At 64.7% G+C, this 21229-nt stretch overlaps 1 protein-coding gene across 1 annotated transcript; it reads left to right on the top strand.

Annotated features, from left to right (window-relative positions):
• Positions 1-4333: 4333 nt before the first annotated feature.
• LOC105860067 (receptor-type tyrosine-protein phosphatase V-like) lies at positions 4334-20116 on the top strand. The gene is made up of 31 exons (XM_012744477.3): positions 4334-4390; positions 4743-4791; positions 4904-5176; positions 5374-5643; positions 5786-6052; positions 7298-7552; positions 7661-7906; positions 8536-8799; positions 9019-9285; positions 9640-9921; positions 10269-10409; positions 10640-10850; positions 11324-11391; positions 12509-12635; positions 12735-12782; positions 13862-13955; positions 14132-14222; positions 14322-14398; positions 15469-15603; positions 16274-16396; positions 17231-17391; positions 17483-17618; positions 17939-18006; positions 18171-18258; positions 18366-18444; positions 18541-18617; positions 18770-18898; positions 19027-19143; positions 19235-19398; positions 19716-19851; positions 20057-20116. The coding sequence occupies exons 1-31, from the start codon at positions 4334-4336 to the stop codon at positions 20114-20116; spliced, it is 4560 nt and encodes a 1519-aa protein (XP_012599931.2).
• The last annotated feature ends 1113 nt before the right edge of the window (positions 20117-21229 follow it).

Genomic DNA, 21229 nt, shown 5'->3' with positions numbered 1-21229 from the left:
GCTGGGGAAGGTGGTGGGTGGTGGGGTTGGGGTGATGGTTGGGCACCAGGTAAGACCCCGAGGATCCCCTGGTTCCCCTTTCGTGGGGTTAGGGTGGAGGGGACAGTCACCCCTTGCCACCTGCCCACTCTGTCTCCCCCTGCTGCTTAGAAACGCCTGGACGTCCAGGGAGGTGTGTGCAGAGTGCGGGAGGGTGTGGGCGCCCACTGCAAGCCTCAGATGAGACAGGACGAGGTCACGGCCCTGCACCAGCCCCTCCCCAGCCTGGCCCGGGGGGCTGGCCTGCTCCTCTCTGCCCTCCCTGGAGTGGGCTTTGCCCCACCTGGGCTGCTGGGAGGCTCCTGGGAGTGACTTCTTCTCCCCTCCAGAACCTTCCGCTAACACCGTCCACAGTCCTATCCCAGGCAGCTCTGGACTTCATCGCACCCATTGCCGATGTGTCTTCCCGAGTTGGGATTTAGGTTCTAGCCACCCTGGGCTCCAGAGAAGGCAGGGTAAGAGCTGGAAGGCGGGAAGATGTGTGCGCAACGAGTCTAAACTGCGGCTCATCATCTGGGACCACGGGCCAGTGGCGGTGCCTCCCAGAGCTTCCTCCCTCCCAGGGGACGATAACGGAGCCTCCCTGTCACATGGGGCCAGGCCTGTGCTCGCAGCGGAGCTCAGGAGTGGCCAGGCCAGAGGGAGGAGGGGAGGCTGAGGGAGCCGGCTGGCGGGGTGGGCCTGGGAGCAGCGCCAGGGTCTGGCCGGGAGTCTCACCGCTCCCCAGCCACCCTCATCCTCGCTGTCTACTTTCCCTTGGGGCCAGGCTGCCCGGGCCACCCCGGCTGGGGGAAGGTTCTAGAAGGAGTCGCTCCCAGGGGCTCCCAGCAACCAGATAGGGCACAGCCCACCCCTCAGTGGGCGGAGGGGTCATCCTGGCAGGGTGGCGGTGGAATCCTGTCCCATCTGAGGCTGTGGCCCGAACCCTTGCCCTCCTGAGCTCCGGCCACACACGCCCTGGCTCTTGTTTCCCTCCTCTGGTGATTCCTGGTTCCAGGGCTGCGGGCCACGGCTCCCTGGCCCCGGGGTCGGAAGCCCCTGGGGAGAGGAGGCGGATTATATCTGGACTTCCCGGAAGTCCTTGTTCCCTGGCAGCCCCTAGGGAGCAGGGAGCTCCTAGCCAGGCTGCCGTTCATCGTCGTTGGCCTCCAGAAGCCAAGGCTGCCACCTATAACATTCCAAGGGGAGGCTCTTGGGGAGAGGGTCAGCTGCTGGGGGCCTGGGCTCCTGGGCCCTGCACCCTCCACCTGCCCCGCTCCCCTTCCTGGCTGCCCTCCCCGTTCCTCCCCGCCCGCTAAACCGTAGGCCAGCCCAAGCCAGCCTGTTCTGCCCCAACTTCTCCGCCAGGGCGGGCTTGACTCTGCCTGTGTGGGGGAGACGGAGACACCGGGACTGGGTCTGGGCAGCCTGGTCCTGGAGGAGGCAGGGAGACACCGGCGGAGGCCCAGTGAGTGGGCAGAGCAGCGCTGTTGGGGGCGTGGGAACGGTCCAGTGTGAAGGCCGTGTGACCTTGGACTCCTCCCAGGATGGCACCCTGTCCCAAGGCCACACCCTGTGCCAGGCCACCCAGCACCCAGTTACCCTCCTGCTGCCTTTTGGGTGGCTGCTGGTGAAAGGGACTCTCCCGTCCCTTGCCACTGGCTAAGAGGACCCGAGGTCCAGGCTTGCTCAGACTTGGGGTGAGGGACCGGCGTGCTGTTGCCAGAACTCAGGACAATGGTAGGGGGACTTTCGGGGCAGAGAGGGTCCCTCCCTCTCTCCTGAGCCCAGAGCCAGTGAAATAAATGGGTGTCTGTTCCACAATGTGGCTTTTTCTTCCCTCCTGTCTCCCTCCCGCTCCGTGTTGTCCCCGAACACCCACTCATGCCTGCATCCGGGCAGGCACGTGCACCCTCACAGCACCCGTGTGCAGCCCCTCCCCTGCTCCCTCACCGCCTGGTCAGTGGGACCTGGGCCTCCCCCCGCCACCCCCACCTCCGGCCACCGTCCCCAGAGCATAGGCAGCAGGGAGAGTGGGCGGCTGGGCTGTCCGGAGCCACCCTGGCCCTCTCCTGCCTGGTGATTATCTCCCTCCAGCGTGGGGGGTGCCCAAGGCCTGGCTTCAGGCTGGGGGAGGGCAGGGGAGGGGCTGGGAGAGCTGCCTGGGACGGCTGTAGGGAGAGACCCGGCCAGCTCACACTTGGGAGCCAGGACACCTGGACCTGCCCCCTGCTGTCCTCCGCCTGCTGGCTGGGTCTCTCCAGAAGAAATCGGTGAGGTGCTTTGGGACCTCGGGAGGACCCCGGGGGTTCTCTAGGGAGAGGATGTGGGTTTGCCTGTGGGGGCGGCTGCCGGGGAGGAGACGCAGCCCTTGCGGTACTATTTTTGCTGAATGGAGAGGCTCGGGCTGGGGAGGCTGCTGCTTATTTGTCAGAACCTTCCTGCACCCTCTCCGGAGCCCCTCTCCTGTGCCCAAGGCTGCCCCGGACGGGGTGGGGAGCCGGCAGCGGTGCCTTGTCCGGCCAGGTCCCTCCGCACGGCTGTGCCGGGGGACCAGCCACGCCGTCTGTGCAGCCCCGAGAGGCCTGTCTCCTGGGAGGACTCCTGGGCAGGTTCTGAGACCCGCCCCCCCTTTTTCCTAGACTCATGTCCTGCTGCGTCTCCTCTACTTAGATTCTGAATTAGGGCACTTCCCCCCCACCCCGCCCACTTCTGCCCTTTGCGGCTGCTGATGGAGACTTCTAGAAAGAACACAGGGAGGTGTCCCCAGGTGAGGACGGATGGGGGTAGGACATTTCCGCCACCTCTTGGCTAGACTGGGGCCTGGGCTTCTTCCCTCTCACATCAGTTCCCTAGTTGCAACCTTCCCCCCAACGTCCCCCTACCAAGAGAGCACACGTGTGCATGTGTACACACACGCACACGCACACACACGTGCACACGCATGGCCTGGAAAATCTGATGAGTCTGCAGCGCTGAGTTTCCAGGCCCCCTTCCCCTCAGGCAGCTCTGAGGTTTGGGGCTCGGTGGAGCCCGGGGAGGGACAGGCAGCCCCTGGCTCTGGCCTGAGCGCGGAGCCGGTCTCTGCCACAGGCCTGTCCTCCCTGCCGGGGCAGGCCCAGGAGAATCTATCTTCCAGGGAAGCTGCCCGGGTGTTCAAACTTTCTATACCTGTCTGTTTCTGCACACGACCCGCCCCGCACTTCCTGAGCTTGCCCTGAGTCCTGGGCTTCCCTCCCAGGCCTCCCTCCCAGAGCACTTCTTCCGCTCTCCCTCCCTTGCCCGCCCTCGGCTGTCTTGGGGCGGGAGCACTTGGGCGAGCAGCTCAAGGTGACTAGCTGGCTCTAGGCTGGGGTACAGCAAAGCCTCAGGTTCAAGGTCTTTGAGGCTAGGCATCAGGTGGGCCTGCCTGGGCCTCTGCAGTGCTGGCAGCCAGGTGGGGGAACCAGGGTGGGTACTGCTGACCCAGGTGGAGGAGTGGGGCCCGGCAAGCAGAAATTCTAGGGCCTTGAATCACTCTTCGTTAGAGAGTTAAGAGCAGGCTTTGCATTCTCTGCTCTATGGAGTCTGAAGTCCCAGGTTCAAGTCAGGCTTCCCTCGCCACACATGTGGGGCCTCGGGCTGGGCTCTTCCCCTCTCTGGGTGCCAGCTTCCTCCCCTGGGCAGTGGGGGGGGCGTTGAGTCCTAAGGACCAGGTGGGCTCCAGATCTACAGTCACTGTGACTTAGAGCCCACAGATGTGCTTCTGTGCCTCTGTCCACAAGAGCATGGTGCCACTCGGATGCACAAAAGGGGACACACACTCAGCTGGTCTATCGGCACCGTGCCACCAGCACAACACACACAGGGGGGCAGGAACGCCCTGTCTCGCACATGTCGAGGGAGTCAACAGACACCACGCCCCTGTCCGAGGTCAGGGAGCCGGGAGCCAGCTGCCTCTGCTGTATGTGTCCTTTTGCAAGGCCATCGCTCCTCTCCATCTTCCCCTGGAGCACTGGACGGTTTCCTCCCTGGAGAGCCAACTCCGGGAGATGGGGTGGGCAGGGGAGGAGGGAAGAGGTGGGCCCGTCTGCAGCCTAAGAGCTGCAGTCCCTTCCACCTTCTGGCCCGAGCCAGCCTCCGCTGCCAATCACCCCTCCTGAGCCTTGCCAAGGGGGCCGGGGTCGGGGGCGAGAGGCAGCCCCTTGCCCTTTGCTGCCCGCCACCGCCGGCCCGGTCGGCCTGAAGCTCTGCCCTTCCCACCCTTGCGCCAGCCAGCGGGGCAGGGGGCTGGCTCCTCCCTGCTGCCTCCCGGCTTTCCTCCGCAGACACCAGGATGAGGCCCCCGGTCCTGCTTGCTGCCCTCCTGTGGCTCTGTGGTGTCCTGGCCGAGGTAAGGGGGACGTGGGGGGCAGGCCGGGCGCTTGGGGCCCCTGCTCACCGGGCATGGCCGGGCCGCCCCGCGCTCTGTGGGCCCACAGCTGGTCTGCAAAAGGCGAGCAGGGCAGGATGGCTGCTCCCTTCCCACCTGCCAGCGGGCATCCAGAACAGATTGCTCCAGGCTGCCTGGGGCTGCCCCTGCAACTTGGGCACGCCTCAGGAGATGGCCCTTTGGCTGCGTGGGGTGTTGACAAGGGACAGCTTCCTCTAGGGTCCCGGCCCTGCTCCCCCACTGGCTTTCCCAGCGGCCTGGACCTCAGTGGCGTCTGCCTGTCCTTACCCCCCTCCTCCCTTGCTTCCTGCAGGAAGACCCGTGCCACTCCCAGGAGCAGAGCCCCACCGGGGAGCGTGGAGGTAGGTGCCGAGGAGTGGGGGTGCAGGACCAACTTCCCCACGCAGACGCTGCCTCTGCTCCCCGCTTAGGGCAGAGGCATGTGGGAGACTCTGAAGGACCCCTTCTCCCCAGGCCCGCACCCCAGTGTGAACGTCAGCAGCCAGGGGAGTCCCACGAGCCTCTTTCTGAGCTGGGCAGCCCCGGAGCCAGGCGGGGCCCAACGCGCCCTCCGCCTGGTGCGCCTGAGCCCCCTCGGCTCCCCCGGGGGGCAGCGGCTCCAGGCCCTCACCAACGCGTCCAGCTTCGAGTTCCAGGGCCTGGTGCCAGGGAGTCGCTACCAGTTGGAAGTGACTGCCCTGCGACCCTGTGGGCAGAATGTCACCGTCACCCTCACGGCCCGCACAGGTGCGAGGCCTGCAGGCTGAGTGGGAGGGGCAGGGTCTGGCGGTTAGAAGTTAGAAGCACTTCTAAGCACCGAGGTCAGGGCCAAAGGGGCCTCACCCCAGCCTATAGTGCTTCTACAGTTAGCGGTTAGAAGCACTACAGGCTGGGGTGAGGCCCCTTTGGCCCTGACCTTGGTGCTTCCCTTACCTGTGACGCAGCCCCATCACCTGTGCAGGGGCTGCAGCTCCACAGCCCCGGGAGCCCGCCCAGCCTGGAGGCCTCGTGGAGCGAAGGCCCCGGGGAGCAGGACGGCTACCAACTCCTCCTCCACCACCAGGAATCCAAGACGCTGGCACAAAATGCCTCCGTGCCCCCCGACACCCTGTCCTACGATTTTGGCAACCTCTTGCCAGGTGCTGAGTACGTTTTGGAAGTTATCACCTGGGCTGGCAGCCTCCAAACCAAGACCAGTCTCCGCCAGTGGACAGGTGAGGTGGGCACCCGGGCAAGGCCCCAGATGGCAGCCAATCTGGGCGTGGTAGGAGTGGCTTCTGGGCTCCCTGGTGCCAGGCCATCCTGCCCCAGAGCCTCTGCTCAAGCCTGACTTTGCTCTCTCCGTCCTTCCTCTAGCCCCCGTGTCTCCGGATCACCTGGGGCTGCACGCCCTGGGTACCAGCACCCTGCGAGCATCCTGGGGTGGCTCCGAGGGGGCCGCCTGGCTCCAGCTCGTGCTCACAGACCTCCTGGGTGGCACCAACCTGACTGCGGTCATTGTCGGACGGGGGGTCTCCAATTACACCTTCCTTCACCTGTCTCCAGGCACCCCCTATGAGCTGACGCTTAATGCGATTGCTGGGCCCCACCGGGCAGCAGGCCCCAGTGCCACCGAGTGGACCTGTGAGTGCCCCGGGGGGAAGGGACATGGCAGAGACTGCTCAGCTCTTCCTCCCTGGCCGAGTGGCCGGGTACAACTGACGGGGAGGGGTCTTCCAGCCGGCTGGCTGGCGGTGGACCCCGCCGGAGAGAGCGATGGTGGTGAAGGCAGTGATCGGCTGAAGCCTTCTGTGCCTGGGCTCTGTGTTAGCACTCTCTGTGTGCTGTTTCATTTAATCCTCACAACGGCCCCGTGCAAGTCACATTATTCCCACATTACGGTAGGGGGAGCTGAAGTTTAGGGGGAGAAGGAACCCAAGGGCACGCAGCTCCGAGTGCCGAGCTGACCCGAGCCTGTGTGGGACGCCCGCAGAGCCGTGTTGAAGCTCTCCACGCTTCTGCTCAGACGCGCCGCCGTGCAGCTTTGAGTGCGGAGGAGCCAGACTGCTTGTCTCTGCCACCTGCTGGCTGTGGTCTCCGGACTAGTCGTTTACTTTCTCTGGGCACGAGTTCTGCGTGTTTAAAAGGGGTGACAATGGGAGCGTCCACCTCCCAGTGGGGCGAGGATTCGGTGTGAGGAGCACGTGTGGCGTGCTCAGAACCAAGCTGGCAGGGACGCCTGTGACCACCTGATGTGTTCTCATTTCAACTACCCTGTTTCCCCGAAAATGAGACAGGGTCTTATATTTATTTTTCCTCAACAAGACACCCTAGGGCTTATTTTCAGGGAATGTGTTATTTTTTTTTTAAGTATGGTACAAAAATCTACATTGATTCAAATCTAGTGAAGTCATCTTCTTCTGGAACATCATCATCACTCTCCAAACCCTGAATTCCCTCCTGAATGTCTTGCGACTCCATTTCCTTTAGAACTATTGGCCCAATCTCTGAGCAATAGAGCTCTCCTGGGGCAGATGGGAAGGGCTGCTCGTCTTCCTTCCCGCTCCGCGAGGAAATGCACGGGTTGTGCAGACGCGCTGCGCAGCCACGCCCGTCACTAGGGCTTATTTTCGGGGCAGGGCTTCTATCGTGCAAATGCTTAGAAATCCTGCCAGGGCTTATTTTATGGGGAGGTCTTGTTTTCGGGGAAACACGGTATTGTTGTCCGTAGCCAGATGGCAGCCGCTAGATCCCGGGATTCGTCCAGAACGAGGCACACGGTGGCTGCTCACGTCTGGACGGGACGTGGCCCCGAGTGTGCAGGAAGAGCAGGCCGTCCTCACTCACTGCTTAGGTCTTTCTGCACATCCTTGATCCTCTTCTCCACAGATCCCTCTGCCCCGCTGGACCTGGTGCTGATGCCCCTGCCCCCCAGGCTCTGGGCGAGCTGGAAGGTAGGGCCGGGTGCCCGGGACGGCTTCCTGCTGCGGCTCAGTGGGCCGGTGGAAGAGAACGCCACTCTGGGCGCCGGGGCCCTCAGTGCCACGTTCACGGGGCCCCTGCCCGCTGGGCACTACACTCTGCAGCTGAGGGTCCTGGCCGGGCCCTATGGTGCCTGGGCCCAGGCTTGCACCTGGCTGGATGGTGAGTCCAGGCTGGCGGGAAGTGGGGGTGGGGGTGGTGGTCCCCCCCAGGGCCATCTGCATCGAGAGGCAGGTGGGCCTCACAGTCCAGGGCCTGCCTCCTCTGCAGGTCCTGCAGCCCTGCCCGGCCCATGCAACGGCACCGAGCTGCAGCTGCATGGGCTGGAGGCCACCAGGGAGCCTGGGAGGCGGGCACTGCTCTACGCTGAGGGTGCCCCAGGCCTCGTTGGGAACATCTCCGTGCCATGTGATGCCACCCACATCACCTTTTGCGGGCTGGTGCCTGGGGCCCGTTACCGGGTGGACATCACGTCATCTCTAGGAGCCATCACCCAGAGCCTCGTGGGCTACACACGTGCGTGCCAGCCGCTGTCTCCCTTGCCCCGGGTGGGGATGAGAGCGGGGGAGAGACTCGGGGCAGCTGGGCAACTGAGCTGCACTCTGCTGCCTGGATGGACGGCAGGCCCAGCGTTCGAATGCAACACAGGTCACTGGACGGCCTGACCCGGTGTCTCCAGCCCCTGGTGTTTCTTTTTTTTTGAGGCAGAGTCTCACTCTGTTGCCCAGGCTAGAGTGTTGTGTTGTCAGCCTAGCTCACAGCAACCTCCAACTCCTGGGTTCAAGCGATCCTTCTGCCTCAGCCTCCCGAGTAGCTGGGACTACAGGCATGAGCCACCATGACAGGCTAATTTTTTCTATATATTTTTAGTTGGCCAATTAATTTCTTTCTATTTTTAGTAGAGACGAGGGTCTCGCTCTTGCTCAGGCTGGTTCTGAACTCCTGACCTTGAGCAATCCTCCTGCCTCGGCCTCCCAGAGTGCTGGGATTACAGGCGTGAGCCACCGCGCCGGGCCCTGGTGTTTCCTGGTGGCAGTGGGGCTGAGGGAGCGGTGAGGGCTCCCCTAGGGAGCGAGGAGCCGGAGACCTGTTTAGATCCCCTCCTCCCTTCCTCTCCACACCCCCACGCCTTGCTCTTGCGACAGGCCCCCTCGCCCCTCCTCTGGTAAACGTGACCAGCGAAGGTCCCACCCAGCTCCGGGCATCCTGGGTCCACGCGTCGGGGGGCCGGGACGGCTACCAGGTGAACCTGTACCGGGCAGGTGTCCTCGCGGGCACCCGCGCCACGGGAGCCGAGGCGGACAGCGCCAGCTTCTCCGCCCTGACGCCCGGCACCGAGTACGAGGTGGAGGTGGTCTCCCGGGCTGGGCCCCTGCACGCCGTGGCTGCCAACGTTTCCGGCTGGACCTGTGAGTGGGGCGTGGGGATGGCGGTGAGGGGGGCAGGCGGGCAGCGCTGCCCCTGAGCGCCTGGGGTCTCCCCCACCGGCACCTGAGCCCCCTTTAGCCCGTTTTCCATTCCCGCACCGAGGGCCCCGTGCGGGGTCGGTGGGCCCCGGCGTCGTGCGTGCGTGCGCGCGGCTCTAGGACCAGCCGGCGCCCGGCTGACCCGCTGTCCTGCGCCCGCAGCGCCCCTCACGCCCAGCGAGCTGCTGGTGTCGACCCACGCGGGCACCGCCGTGGTCAGCCTGGCCTGGGCCAGCGGCCCCTGGGGGCGGGGCACGTGCCATGCCCAGCTCTGGGAGGCCGGGCGTCTCTCCCGGCAGCAGCCCCTGGCGCTGGGCCAAGCCCGCCTCATCCTGCGGGGCCTCACGCCCGGGCGCGACCTCTCCCTGTCCGTGCTGTGCCAGGCGGGGCCGCGCCGGGCGGCCACTCTCCCCGTGGTGCTGCCTGTCGGTATGTTGAGTCTGCCGGGGAAGGGACGCAGGTGCACTGGGATGCGGGTCGGGTCCAGGGGGCCACCTGCCTGCTCTTGCCAGGTGGATGCTGTGCCCGCCCCGCCCTGGGTCGCGCCCCCGCCCCGCCCTGGGTCACGCCCCCACCCCGCCCTGGGTCGCGCCCCCGCCTCGCCCTGGGTCGCGCCCCTCCCTGAGCTCTAAAGGAGAAGCGGTTTCTCTGTGTGGCCGACGCCCCTCTCTTGGGTGTCCACGCCTCCTCCCTTTGTGCCTGCTAGTTTGGGATCCCCGGACCAGATGCTGTCCTCCCGGGGCGCTCCGACACCCGCCTGACGCAGAGCCCTCCGTTCCGTAGAGCCGGGCCCCGTGGAGGACGTGCAGTGCCAGCCGGAAGCCACCCGTCTGGCCCTGACCTGGACCGCGCCCGCCGGGGACGTGGGTGCCTGCCTGGTGGTGGCAGAGCAGCTGGGCCCGGGAGGGAGCGCTCGCCTCGTGTTCCAGGCCAACGTCTCCGGCAGCGCGGCCCTGCTGCCCGGCCTGGCGCCGGCCACTCCCTACCGCCTCAGCCTCTCCGTGCGGGGCGGGAACGGCCTGCGGAGCCGGGCGGTCACCCTGTTGTGCGCCACTTCCGCCGAGGGTCTGTCCCTTCCGCTGCCCCTGGAGCCACCCCTGCTCCCTGTCTTCCCCGTCCCTGCCTCCCTGGGGTTGCCGCTCATCGGGCCGGCTGCCTGGGGCTGTCCCTGCTCCCTAAGCCCCAGCCCCTCGCTCTGGCCCTAGTCTTGCTGGTTTGTCCCATACTTTCGGCCTCCTGTCCTGGCACCCTAGCCCAGGAATCTCCCAAGTCCTTACTTGGTTATGTCCATGAGCTATTCGTAGCCGGGCACCGTGAGGGCGCTGGGGGAGGAGGGCGTGGTCCCTGCCGTTGCAGCCTGATGGTCGGGGACCTAGCCAGGCCCTCACTCTCCTCCTCCTCTCCACGTGCAGCCTGGCGCCCACCGGAGTCGGCCCCAGCCCCCCAGCTGGAGCCCGGGACGGAGGTGGGAGTGAGGATCGTGCCGGGCATGTTCGGCCAGGACGATGGGCAGATCCAGTGGTACGGCGTCATTGCCACCACCAACATGTCGCGTGAGTCCTGCGCCCAGGACGGAATGGAGAGACCCCGGCTGTTGCCTAGCATGGAGTAGGGGCGGGGTCCAGAGACTGAGACCGGGGAAAAGAAGTGTCTGAGGCAGCATCAGTCTTAGGAAGGGGGCTCGGGGGGCTCTTGAGATGCGGCTGACGCTGAACTGCACGTGGGCGCGTGATAGAGAAAAGGGGCAGCCCGTCGGCTCACCTGTTCTGCGTTCCTCTCCCAGTGGCTCGGCCTTCCCAGAAAGCCATCAACCACACGTGGTACGACCACTACTACCGGGGACACGACTCCTACCTGGCCATCCTGCTCCCCAACCCCTTCTACCCAGGGCCCTGGGCTGCGCCGAGCTCCTGGACTGTGCCCGTGGGTGTCGAGGACTGTGGCCACACCCAGGAGATATGTAACGGGCAGCTCAAGCCAGGCTCCCAGTATAGGTGAGGGCTCCCAAGCCTGGAGGGAGAGGGGGGCTGTTGTAGGTTGCATTTGTGGGTTGCAAACAAACAAAAGATCTGGACTGACTTAGGAAGAGAAGAATGCACGTGATAGTCCATAAGGGCCAACAGAGTTATTTTGACCGGGCTTCCTGGCAGACAAGGCAAAAAAGGGAATACCCATCTGTTACATGATTCTTTTTTCAAAGAGGAGGGTGGGATGGATTCTGTTCCAGTTTGCCAGGGCAACTCCAAGGGCTTCCAGGTGCCTACTTCTAGAGCTTCTCTTTGCTCTCAGGATAGGGCTGGGAGTGGTTGCTCTAGGGTGGCAGGTAGCACGATCGATAAGCACCCTCTAAACAGTGAGGGAAGCTCCTGCTATCCGAGAGTCTACTGCTTCTGACCCAGTTTCCTGGGAGGGGCTCTGCCTTACTTGCCGGCCCCTCCCCAACAGCAGGTCCTGTCTCTGTGCCCAGGTTCAGTGTTGCGGCCTTCACCAGGCGCAGCCCCCCAGGGACCGTCATCTCCTTCTCGGCCTTCTCAGGTAGGGCGGGCGGAAGGCTGGAGCTCCCGGCGGACCCTGGAGAGGGGAGGGGTGCTGAGGCTCATCCCCAGCCAGCAGCAGGAGGGCCCGAGCTTAGAGTCCTGGGAGAACATGCCCCGCCCAGCAGTGCTGGGACACCCAGAGCCAGGGACGGAGGTGCTCTGGGCACCAGGCGTGGCCTGGATGGGCTGAGAGGGGGGCTGGGGGAGGCAGAGGTGTTGAGACAGCTGGCTGCTGCCACGATCGCTCTGCCTTCCTGCGCTGCCCCTCCACGCCCGGCTGCTCCTGGGCCACCGAGGCTCTAGGGCGGCTCTGCCCAACAGAAACGTAAGGCAGGCCACAACTGCAGACCACACGCGCCATTTACAATTTCCTAGTTGCTACATTAAAGAAGTAAAAAGAAATATGCAGGCCGGGCGCGGTGGCTCACGCCTGTAATCCTAGCACTGGGAGGCTGAGGCGGGAGAATCGTTTGAGCTCAGGAGTTCAACACCAGCCTGAGCAAGGGCCAGACCCTGTCTCTACTAAAAAAAAAACAACAAAGAAATTAACTGGCCAATAAAATATATATATATATATAGTAAAATTAACCGGGCATGGTGGTGCACGCCTGTAGTCCCAACTACTCGGGAGGCTGAGGCAGGAGGATCGCTTGAGCCCAGGAGTTTGAGGTTGCTGTGAGCTAGGCTGACGCCACGGCACTCTAGCCCGGGCAACAGAGTGAGACTCTGTCTCAAAAACAAAACAAAAACAAAAACACAAATGCATACTAGCCATGTGTGGCTAGTGGCTACCGTCTGGGACGGTGCAGTTCTAGAAGGTCGGGGAAGCCAGGCTGCTGCTCTCTTTTTCTTTGATGGTGCCGGGAGGGTGGCAGGGTCTCTGGGGCACCCAGGAGCTGGAGGGGGCAGGGCTTGCTGGGCGGCCTCAGTTCCCCACGCAGATGCCCCCCAGGCAGCCACCTCTGGCCTCGGCTCGGCATCTGGGACTCCTGCAGGGAAGGGAGCCGTCACTGCGCCCTCCACGAGAGGGTGCCAAGTCCAGGAGAGGCTGGCATGGCCCTGCAGGGTCAGCGGGACGAGGCTGCTGTGTCCCACCCTTCCCTTGCCCCCCGCAGAGCCCCGGGCCAGCGTCTCCCCGGCAGCAGTGCCCCTGCCAGCGGTGGTGGGCGTTGCGGCGGGCTGTGTCCTTGTCACCTGTGCCGTGCTGGGCCTGCTGTGCTGGAGGCGGGCGAAGGGGCAGAGGTGAGCGGGAGGGCAGACCCGGGGCTGGGGAGAGCCAGGTGACGGGGCGGGCCAGCCCCCTGCCCCGGGCTGCTGCCACGCGCCTGTCCACCTTCGCAGGGCAGAGAAGAACCGGTTCTCCCGAGAGCGGACGGGCCGCAACCTGCGGTGGGTGCCCCTGCCTGCTCCCCGGGACGGCGTGGGGGGCCGTGGGGGCGTCACCGAGCCTCCCGGAGCAGCCTGCTCCTCTGTGGCTGTACCCGGTCAGGGCAGCAGGCCTCTTCTGCCAGGGTCCCTCCCATCCTCCTTCCTCAGCCTCCAGCACACCTTCTCCAACCGGGAGCCCTCCCTTTCTCGCGTCTCTCTGCCCGTGCGGCCTCTTCCTCCCCCTGCGACCTCAGTGTCAGGGCTTTCCGGAGAAACAGGACCAGCAGGGCGTGCGTGCATGTTGTGTGAGTGTGGAGAGAGAGGCAGAGGGAGAGGCAGACACTGATTTTAAGGAACTGGCCCACGTGTTGCAGAGGCTTGGTGAGTCCAAGATTCCGAAGCGGGCAGGCCAGCAGGCCGAAGGCTTTGGAAGAAGAGTCTGGAGACAGGCAGCTGGCAGGATTCCTCCTTGCCCAGGCAGCTCAATCCTTGTTCTAGTCGGGCCTTCGCCTGATTGGACCAGGCCCACCCACTTAGGAAGGGTAATCTGCTTTACTCAAAGTCAACCACTTTAAATGTTAGTCTCATCCAAAAAACACCTTCACAGAAACATCCAGAATAATGTTTGAGCAACGATCTGGGCACCATGGCCCAACCCACGTAGACACATAAAATTAACCGTCACTGTCCTGCTCCAGTTCTTACCTCCCCCCCCCGCCCCCCGCCCCCGACTAACCAGGTAGACTGTGTCGGGCCAAATCTCTCCCTCGCATTGACTTCCTGCTGAACCGACACTACCCGAGCTCTGGCTGTGCACGGAGGCCCTCTCCTGTGCGCGTTCGTGTGTGGCTTGTGTCTCCCCTGCCCCTTCTTCCTCTCTGTTCCCCTGGGCTCGGAGCCAGGCTGGGCTTCGGAGGGGCTTGCTGGAGACGCATGCCGTTCCACACCTGGGGTGGAGCCCAGGTCTGCACTCCCGCAGGCCCGCGGGGGACCAGGTGTGCAGCCAGGACTGAGGTCCCCTGCTCTGGCCCATCCCCAGGGAGGGCAGGGCAGGACTCTGCACACCCAGGACGGGGCCTACTTCTTCCCTCTCCCCGCAGGCGAACCCACCGGCCCACCCCTATCCACAGCTTCCGGCAGAGCTACGAGGCCAAGAGCGCCCACGCTCACCGGGCTTTCTTTCTGGAGTTCGAGGTAAGGCCGGCACCACCCTCAGGCTCAGAGGAGGCAGCGCCCTGGGGCATCTAGGCTGCTGGGCCTGCCTGAGGGTCCGCGGGGTGCTCCGGGCTGTGCGCTCGCCCCCTGCGCCTCTCTGGTGTGGGGCGAGGCGCGTCTGCCGCAGCCACCAGTGGCCGCCCCGGTCTCTGCAGGAGCTGAAGGAGGTGGGCAAGGAGCAGCCCAGACTGGAAGGCGAGCACCCCGCCAACACTGCCAAGAACCGATACCCGCACGTGCTGCCCTGTGAGCGCTGGGAGCGGGAGGGGGCACGGCAGAGGCTGGGGCCGGCTCGGAGAGGCGCGACGTGTGCCTGCGCCAACGCACAGCCTTCGCCCTCCGCAGACGACCACTCCAGGGTCAGGCTGACCCGGCTGGAGGGAGAGCCCCACTCCGACTACATCAACGCCAACTTCATCCCAGTAAGGGCCACTGGTGCGGCTGCGTGGGGCCTGCTCGGGAGACGGGCTGGTCTCCAGGACAACCTGTCCTGCCTTGGCTGTGGCGGTTGTCCAGGAAGATCCCCAGCTTGGGCTTCGCTGGGTCAACCTGGCGGGTATTTACCGAGGGTCTGCTGCGAGCCAGCTCTGTGCTGGGCCCGCGGGAGCAGGGCTGAGTCGGCCACGCTCCCTCCTTCAAAGGAGCACGTGTGTGTGTGTGGCGCCCACCACGCAGTGAGACGGGGCTGTGCTAGAGGAACAAGCACCGCGCTCAGGGCACGTGGAGGAGGGACACTGGATTTGTTGAGGGACGAGTGACGAGAGAGAGAAGGACATTCTGGCTGGAAAGAGCTGGCAGCGAACACCAGGCAGTGATGTGCAGGCAGTGTGTGCGTGTGTGCACGTGTGTGTGCCTGTGTGCATGCGTCTGTATGCATGTGTGTGCATCTGTGTGCATGTGCACGTGTGCATGCACATGCATGCACGCATACATGTGTGCACAAGCGTCTGTGTGCACACGTGTGCATCTGTGTGCATGTATGCGTGCATGTGTGTGCGTGCACATGTGTGTGCGTGTGTGTGCGTGGGAGTGGGGTGGCGGCTGGCTGGAGAAGAGTTGGGAAAGGTGGCCTGGGGCTGGAGGAAGGAGCACCTTGGTTGTCAGGCTGAGGGACAACTATTGGACTCTATTTGGTGGCCTTGGGGAGCTGTGGAAGATTTTTGAGCACAGAAGAAACACTGGTTTTGGGAAAGTCACTCCGGGTTGGTGAAGGGGGCAGCCCGGGCGGACTGTTTTTGACATGTCAGCATCTTAGTAGTTTCATGTCGGGTTTTCTTGCCATTTGAGGTGGGTGTCTCTGAAGTCACCTCTCCTGGTTTGGGTTCTGGGCGCACACATGTGTCCGTGTGCTTGCACACGGACAGGCTTGTACACCGTGTCTTCGCTCCTGGGGGTCATACATGGGGTACCCCATGCTGCATGCTTGGTGGGGCCCCGGGGACCAAGGCATCACCTGCTAACACGTTCCTGACCTGCACCCCCGACACCCTAGGGCTACACCCACCCACAGGAGTTCATCGCCACTCAGGGGCCTCTCAAGAAAACGCTGGAGGACTTCTGGCGGCTGGTGTGGGAGCAGCGGGTCCAGGTCATCGCCATGCTGACCGTGGGCATGGAGAACGGGAGGGTGCGTGCACCCACGGCTTCCCGGCGTGGCCACCCGGCGGCACATTCTCCTTGCAGGAACGGGGGTCTTCCGTCAGAGAGGGTGGGGCAGACAGGGGGAGGGCTGGCGGTTGGCGGGGGTCTGCAGGATCACCCAGGACGGGGAGGCAGGGCGCGGTGCAGGGACGCAAGCTCCCAGACTGGCTTAGTTTCCCCTGACCTCTTGCTCGAGGCCCAGAAGGCACTAGCCCAGGGGTGGCCCCCAAGGCAGAGCATGCTGCACCCTTTCTTTTCACAAGCCTGGTGGATGTCCCCTCTGTGCCCTGCTCAGCGCAGGGCCCCGGGACAGAGAGCGGCTGCTGAGTCTGTCCTCTGGCCGGAGCAGTGAGGCCAGGGCTGGGGGCCGTGGAGTAAGGGTCTTCCAGCTGCACAGAGCCGCCTGGCAGCTGACGCAAAGCCCTGAGACGTGGGAGAGGTCTGGAGAGGGTGCCAGAGCCCAGCCAGCAGGGACAGGCTTCTCGGGGAAGGGCCCTTGGGGCCGGGTCGGTACAGAGAGCAGAATTTCAGCAGGGTGACAAGGACCAGAAAGACGGATGGGGAGGATTGGGACTGGGCGAAGGACTGGGTAAAGCCAGGGTGGCAGCAGGGCTGGGCCCACAACCACACCTTCCTCTCCCACCCTCTGGTCCCAGGTGCTGTGTGAGCATTACTGGCCAGACAGCTCCGTCCCTGTCACCCACGGCCACATCACCATCCACCTCCTGGCCGAGGAGCCCGAGGATGCCTGGACCAAGCGGGAATTCCAGCTGCAGCATGTGCGTGCTCCAGGGGACGGGGCGGAGGGTGGGGTGTGGCATTCGGGTCCAGTGTCCCTGAGACGGTTGTCTCACCTCCTGGGGCCCTTTCCTTCCTTGGATTGCAAGCACTCAGCGACCACCGGGGAATGAGTGGTTAGGGAAGGGGTTGGGCGGCACAGAGGGGGTTGATGGTTTATCCAAGGTCGCTCAGTGAGGCAGAGGAGGAGCAGGGTGAGGAGTGATGGTTCCTGCCCTCCCTGCCCTCCCTTTGGGGCTCCCTGCTTGTTTTTATTTTGGAGACAGAGTCTCACTCTTGTTGCCCGGGCTAGAGTGCGGTGGCATCAGCCTAGCTCACAGGAACCTCAAACTCCTGGGCTCAAGCGATCCTCCTGCCTCAGCCTCCCGAGTAGCTGGGACTACAGGCATGCGCCTCCATGCCCGGCTAATTTTTTCTACATATTTTTAGTTGTCCAATTAATTTCTTTCTATTTATAGTAGAGACGGGGTCTCGCTCTTGCTCAAGCTGGTCTCAAACTCCTGAGCTCAAATGATCCTCCTGCTTCGGCCTCCCAGAGTGCTGGGATTACAGGGGCTCCCTGCTTCACCCCAAACCCCTGAGCCCCATGTGCCCGCCCAGGCTGTGCCCTCCTGGGGCGGAAAAGCAGTGACCTGAATCACCCCTCTGCCCGGGCACCCCAGGAGGCTAGCGGGGGACCCAAGGGCTCGGGAAGCACCCAGACCGAGGGCGGAGACCTAGCTGCCACCCTCAGGGGGCACCAGTGTGAGGGTGGTGGCGTCGGGGAGCTGGCGAGGAAAGTGCCGGAGCAGCAGCAGGGCCCTCCGCCCCCCCAGGCTGCCCAGCACCGGCAGCGGAGGGTGAAGCAGCTGCAGTTCACCGCCTGGCCGGACCACAGCGTCCCCCAGGCCCCCGGCGCCCTGCTGGCCTTCGCGGAGCTGGTGCGGGAGCAGGCGAGGGCCGCCCGGGGCGCAGGGCCCGTCCTGGTGCACTGCAGGTGAGGCTCCCGGCCCGGCCCGGACATGAGGAGAGGGGGGGATAGCGGAATCGCCTTCGCTCGCTCAGCTGCCCGGGGCTTGTCCTCGCAGCGGGGGCGTTGGCCGCACGGGCACCTTTGTGGCCCTGTCGCGGCTGCTGCGGCAGCTGGAGGAGGAGCAGACGGTGGACGTGTTCCACGCCGTGTACGCGCTCCGGCTGCACCGGCCTCTCATGATCCAGACCCCGGTGAGCGCCCCGGCGGGCGGGCGGGGCAGCAGGGTCCCCGGAGGAGGGAGAGGGGGGGTGCGTGGCTGTGGGACCGCAGGCGGCGAAGGCACCGGGAAAGGGGGCTCACAGAGGACCCTGGGCGGGGTGGGGTGGGGTGGGGCGGGGGGCCCTCAAACATGTCACCGTCCTAGCTGGACTGCAGCTTCCTTTCTGCAAAAGCAGAGGAGGGACAGTCCCCAGGCCTGGACACTACGACACTACGACACAGGGAAGGGTCCCCAGAGCGCCCTTCCCCCCCCCACTGTGCTCCTTAGCGACTGATGCCCCTCCCCTGCCAGAGCCAGTACGTCTTCCTGCACAGCTGCCTGCTGAACAAGATTCTGGACGAGCCCTCCGACATCTCCCAGTAAGTGGCAGCTCCCCTTGGGCCCTGGTTGGGGGGACGCAGGTGCCCTGTGCCTTCCCGCCCACCGGCTCCCCGGCTCCAGTCCGTGGGCAGAGCTGGCAGAGCTGGCAGACCGGCAGGGGAGCGGGGCGGCCTCAGCGGGGTCTCCCCTCCGCCCTGCCCAGGTCCCGGCCCATCCCTGTGACAAGCTTTGCGGAGGCCTGTGCCAGGAGGGCGGCCAATGCCAACGCCGGCTTCTTGAAGGAGTACGAGGTACGCTCAGGCCAGGGGCTGGGTGACAAGCACGGGCAGCCTCCCCTTGCCCAGCCCCACCACTCCCCAGGGCTCTGTCCAGCCTCAGCATGCCGCCGCCTTCCCAGCTCCTGCTGCAGGCCATCAGGGACGAGGCTGGCTCCCCGACGCCCCCTCCTGGCCACCAGCAGGACAGCACGGTCTCCTGTGAGTCTCACCTGGACCACGTGGAGGAGCGGGAGTGGGGGGTGCCAGCGTGGGCCAGGGCCCTCTGGCAGCCTCACGCTCACCATCTTCCCCCAGACGACCGTTCTCAAGTGCGGTTCTCTCCGGTGGAGGAGAGCCCCCCTGACGACATGCCAGAAGCCTGGCTCTTCCCTGTGAGCTGATGCTGGTCTTGCCGCCTTGTTGCTCGCCCTCTCTGGCCATCTGTGCTTTCTGGGCCGGGCTGAGGCTGCTGGGGGCTCCCAGAGCTGTGGGCTGGGCAGGGCGCACCCCAAGTCCCTGGGAGCTGATGAGCTGTGGTCCGCAGGGCGGGCCTTCTGGCCGGGATCACGTGGTGGTGACCGGCCGCACAGGGCCGGAGGAGCTCTGGGAGCTGGTGTGGCAGCGTGGGGCGCGTGTGCTGGTCTCCCTGTGCCCGCCCGATGCCCTGGAGAAGGTGAGGGGGCAGAGGGACAGAGGAGGGGAGGCCCAGGAGTTGGGACAGGGGCTGGGGGCAGTTGGTGGTGGTGTCTGTGACCAGCGCAGGGGCGGGAAGCTGCCTGAACAGCCCTGATTCCATCCCAGCCACGGGAGTTCTGGCCAACGGAGATACAGCCCATCGTCACGGACGCAGTGACAGTGCACTGGATGGCCGAGACCAATGCAGCAGGCTGGCCCTGTACCCTCTTCAGGGTCACACATGTGGGTGCCAGGGCCACAGGGCACGGGGTGGGGGGCTGTGTGGGCTTCCCCTGCCCTTCCCGGCACCAGTGCTGACCACGTCTTGCTCCAGGGGGAGAGCGGGAAGGAGAGGCAGGTGCAGCGATTGCAGTTTCCATACTGGGAGCCTGGGCATGAGCTGCCCACCGCCACCCTGCTGGCCTTCCTGGCCGCTGTGGGCCAGTGCTGCTCTCGGGGCAGGAACAAGAAGCCGGGCACGCTGCTCAGCCACTCCAGGTGCTGTTGGACAGGGATCTCGGGAGACGGGCCCCTCCCCGCCTCTGGCAGGGCCTCACATCTCACTGAGCCCTTCTTGGGTTATGGGTCAAAAGGTTATGGGTCTCCCCATAATGCCCCTCCCTGTCTTCTCTGCACCCTGCCCTGTCCTCAGGGATATGGTAGGAATTTACTCCCTGCCTGGGCCCAGGCTGGCTGGCTGTCCAAGCACCCAGTGTCCCTTCTAAGTCCCTGGGCCCAGGTTGGGTTTCCCCACATCCCTGCATACCCCCGCCCCACCCCCTCCAGGTGCCCCACCAACTCTAGGTCAATTGCAGCGAGGGTGCAGCCCAGCTGGGCACCTTCCTGGCCATGGAGCAGCTGCTGCAGCAGGCAGAGTCTGAGTGCACCGTGGACGTCTTTAACGTGGCCCTGCAGCAGTCACAGGCCTGTGGCCTCATGACACCAACGCTGGTGAGAAGCCCCCAAGGGCTGGGCTGCGGGGAGGGGTGGAGAGACAGGAAGCTTCTGCGTTGGCGTCTAGGCAGTGCCGCTGAGCAGCCACCAGGTGGCGCTGTGGACTGCTGTGCCGTCTCCCACGTGGAGACTCGAGGGAGCCCGTCTCCTTCTGGGGTGTGGGCAGGCAGAGCGAGGCTCCTAACCCCGTGTCTACCCCCAGGAGCAGTATATCTACTTCTACGACTGTCTGCACAGCGCGCTGGTGGACGGGCTGCCCTGAGTCGGTGCTGGCTGCTGTGCTGGAGCAGAAGAGGTCTATGCCCCGCCAGCAGGGACAGCGGGCCCCAGTCCCCGGCCTGGCCTCCCCCAGAAGAGCAGCCTCCGCTGGCCCCTGTGCTGGGAAGGGGCAGAGTCAGGGAATAAAGACACGAGGTCGAGCCCGAGGCTGGGTGTGTCCTGCCTGTCCATCCTCTGACATGGGGCCAGCACTGGGCCTGGAGGGCCGGGCCCTGGGCTCCGGCTGAACGAGGTGGCCTGCAGCTGGGACACTGTTGGCCAGGGGTTCCTCAAACTTTTTAAACAGGGGGGCCAGTTCACTGTCCCTCAGACTGTTGGAGGGCCGTTGGAGAGTGAGGCACACGTTCCACACATGCGCACTGTGGGCCCGGGACGTGTCGGCTGCTAAGCAGGACAGGCAGCGGCAGCAAAGACACCCAGCAGGCTGGGTAAATGGCAGCCCGGATAAATGGCCGTAGTTTGAGGACCCCTGCTTGGCTTTCCCTGGGGATGCCCTCTCCCCACTGATCCTCCAGTTTCCCAGACTTTGGTCTCCACCTCTGGTCTCCCGTGGTGACGAGCTGCTGCGATTCAGAGTCCCAGTTCCTCATTGTCCCCCACCCCCCACCTGTCCCATGCCACCACCCATATGCAGTAGCATCTTTCCTGCCCCCACTCCCTTCTCCCGCCATCCCCATCCTTCTCTACCTGCCAGAGCTCCTGGGGCCACCCTCAGTCCCCGCCAGGGTGGAGGCGCTGGCGCCCGCACTGTGATTTGGAAGTCAGACGCTGGAGGCTCCTCTCGGGCAGAGTGGCCACGTCTCTCCTGCTCCTTTGCTCTCCCTGCCTCCTCCCCTCCACGGTCTGCACAGGAGGGAGGTGGGGGAGGCGGCAGTGAGGGGACATGGAGAAGGGGAAAACCAGGAGGAGAAGGCAGAGACCAGAAAGAGGGTGGGGACTGTCCCACACACTTGAGGGCAGGACTGCACACCACGTGCATGACCCCCGATGGCCTCGTGAGCCCGTCTCCCTGGTCGCACTGCAAGGTTCTGGACCGCAGGTGTCCGATGCCGGGTACTGACTGCCCCTGACAGAGGGCCCTGGGAGGACACAGAGA

This window comes from Microcebus murinus, chromosome 23 (assembly GCF_040939455.1).
Source record: "Microcebus murinus isolate Inina chromosome 23, M.murinus_Inina_mat1.0, whole genome shotgun sequence".
NCBI lineage: Eukaryota > Metazoa > Chordata > Mammalia > Primates > Cheirogaleidae > Microcebus > Microcebus murinus.
This window is presented reverse-complemented; position numbering and strand designations above follow the sequence as displayed.

Excerpts from the sequence above, each read along its gene's own strand:
- LOC105860067 (XM_012744477.3), top strand. The coding sequence starts at position 4,334 with ATGAGGCCCCCGGTCCTGCTTGCTGCCCTCCTGTGGCTCTGTGGTGTC. Across the intron at positions 7,907-8,535 it reads GAGCCTCGTGGGCTACACAC|GCCCCCTCGCCCCTCCTCTG; the intron begins GTGCGTGCCAGC and ends CTCTTGCGACAG. Across the intron at positions 15,604-16,273 it reads TGGGCATGGAGAACGGGAGG|GTGCTGTGTGAGCATTACTG; the intron begins GTGCGTGCACCC and ends CTCTGGTCCCAG.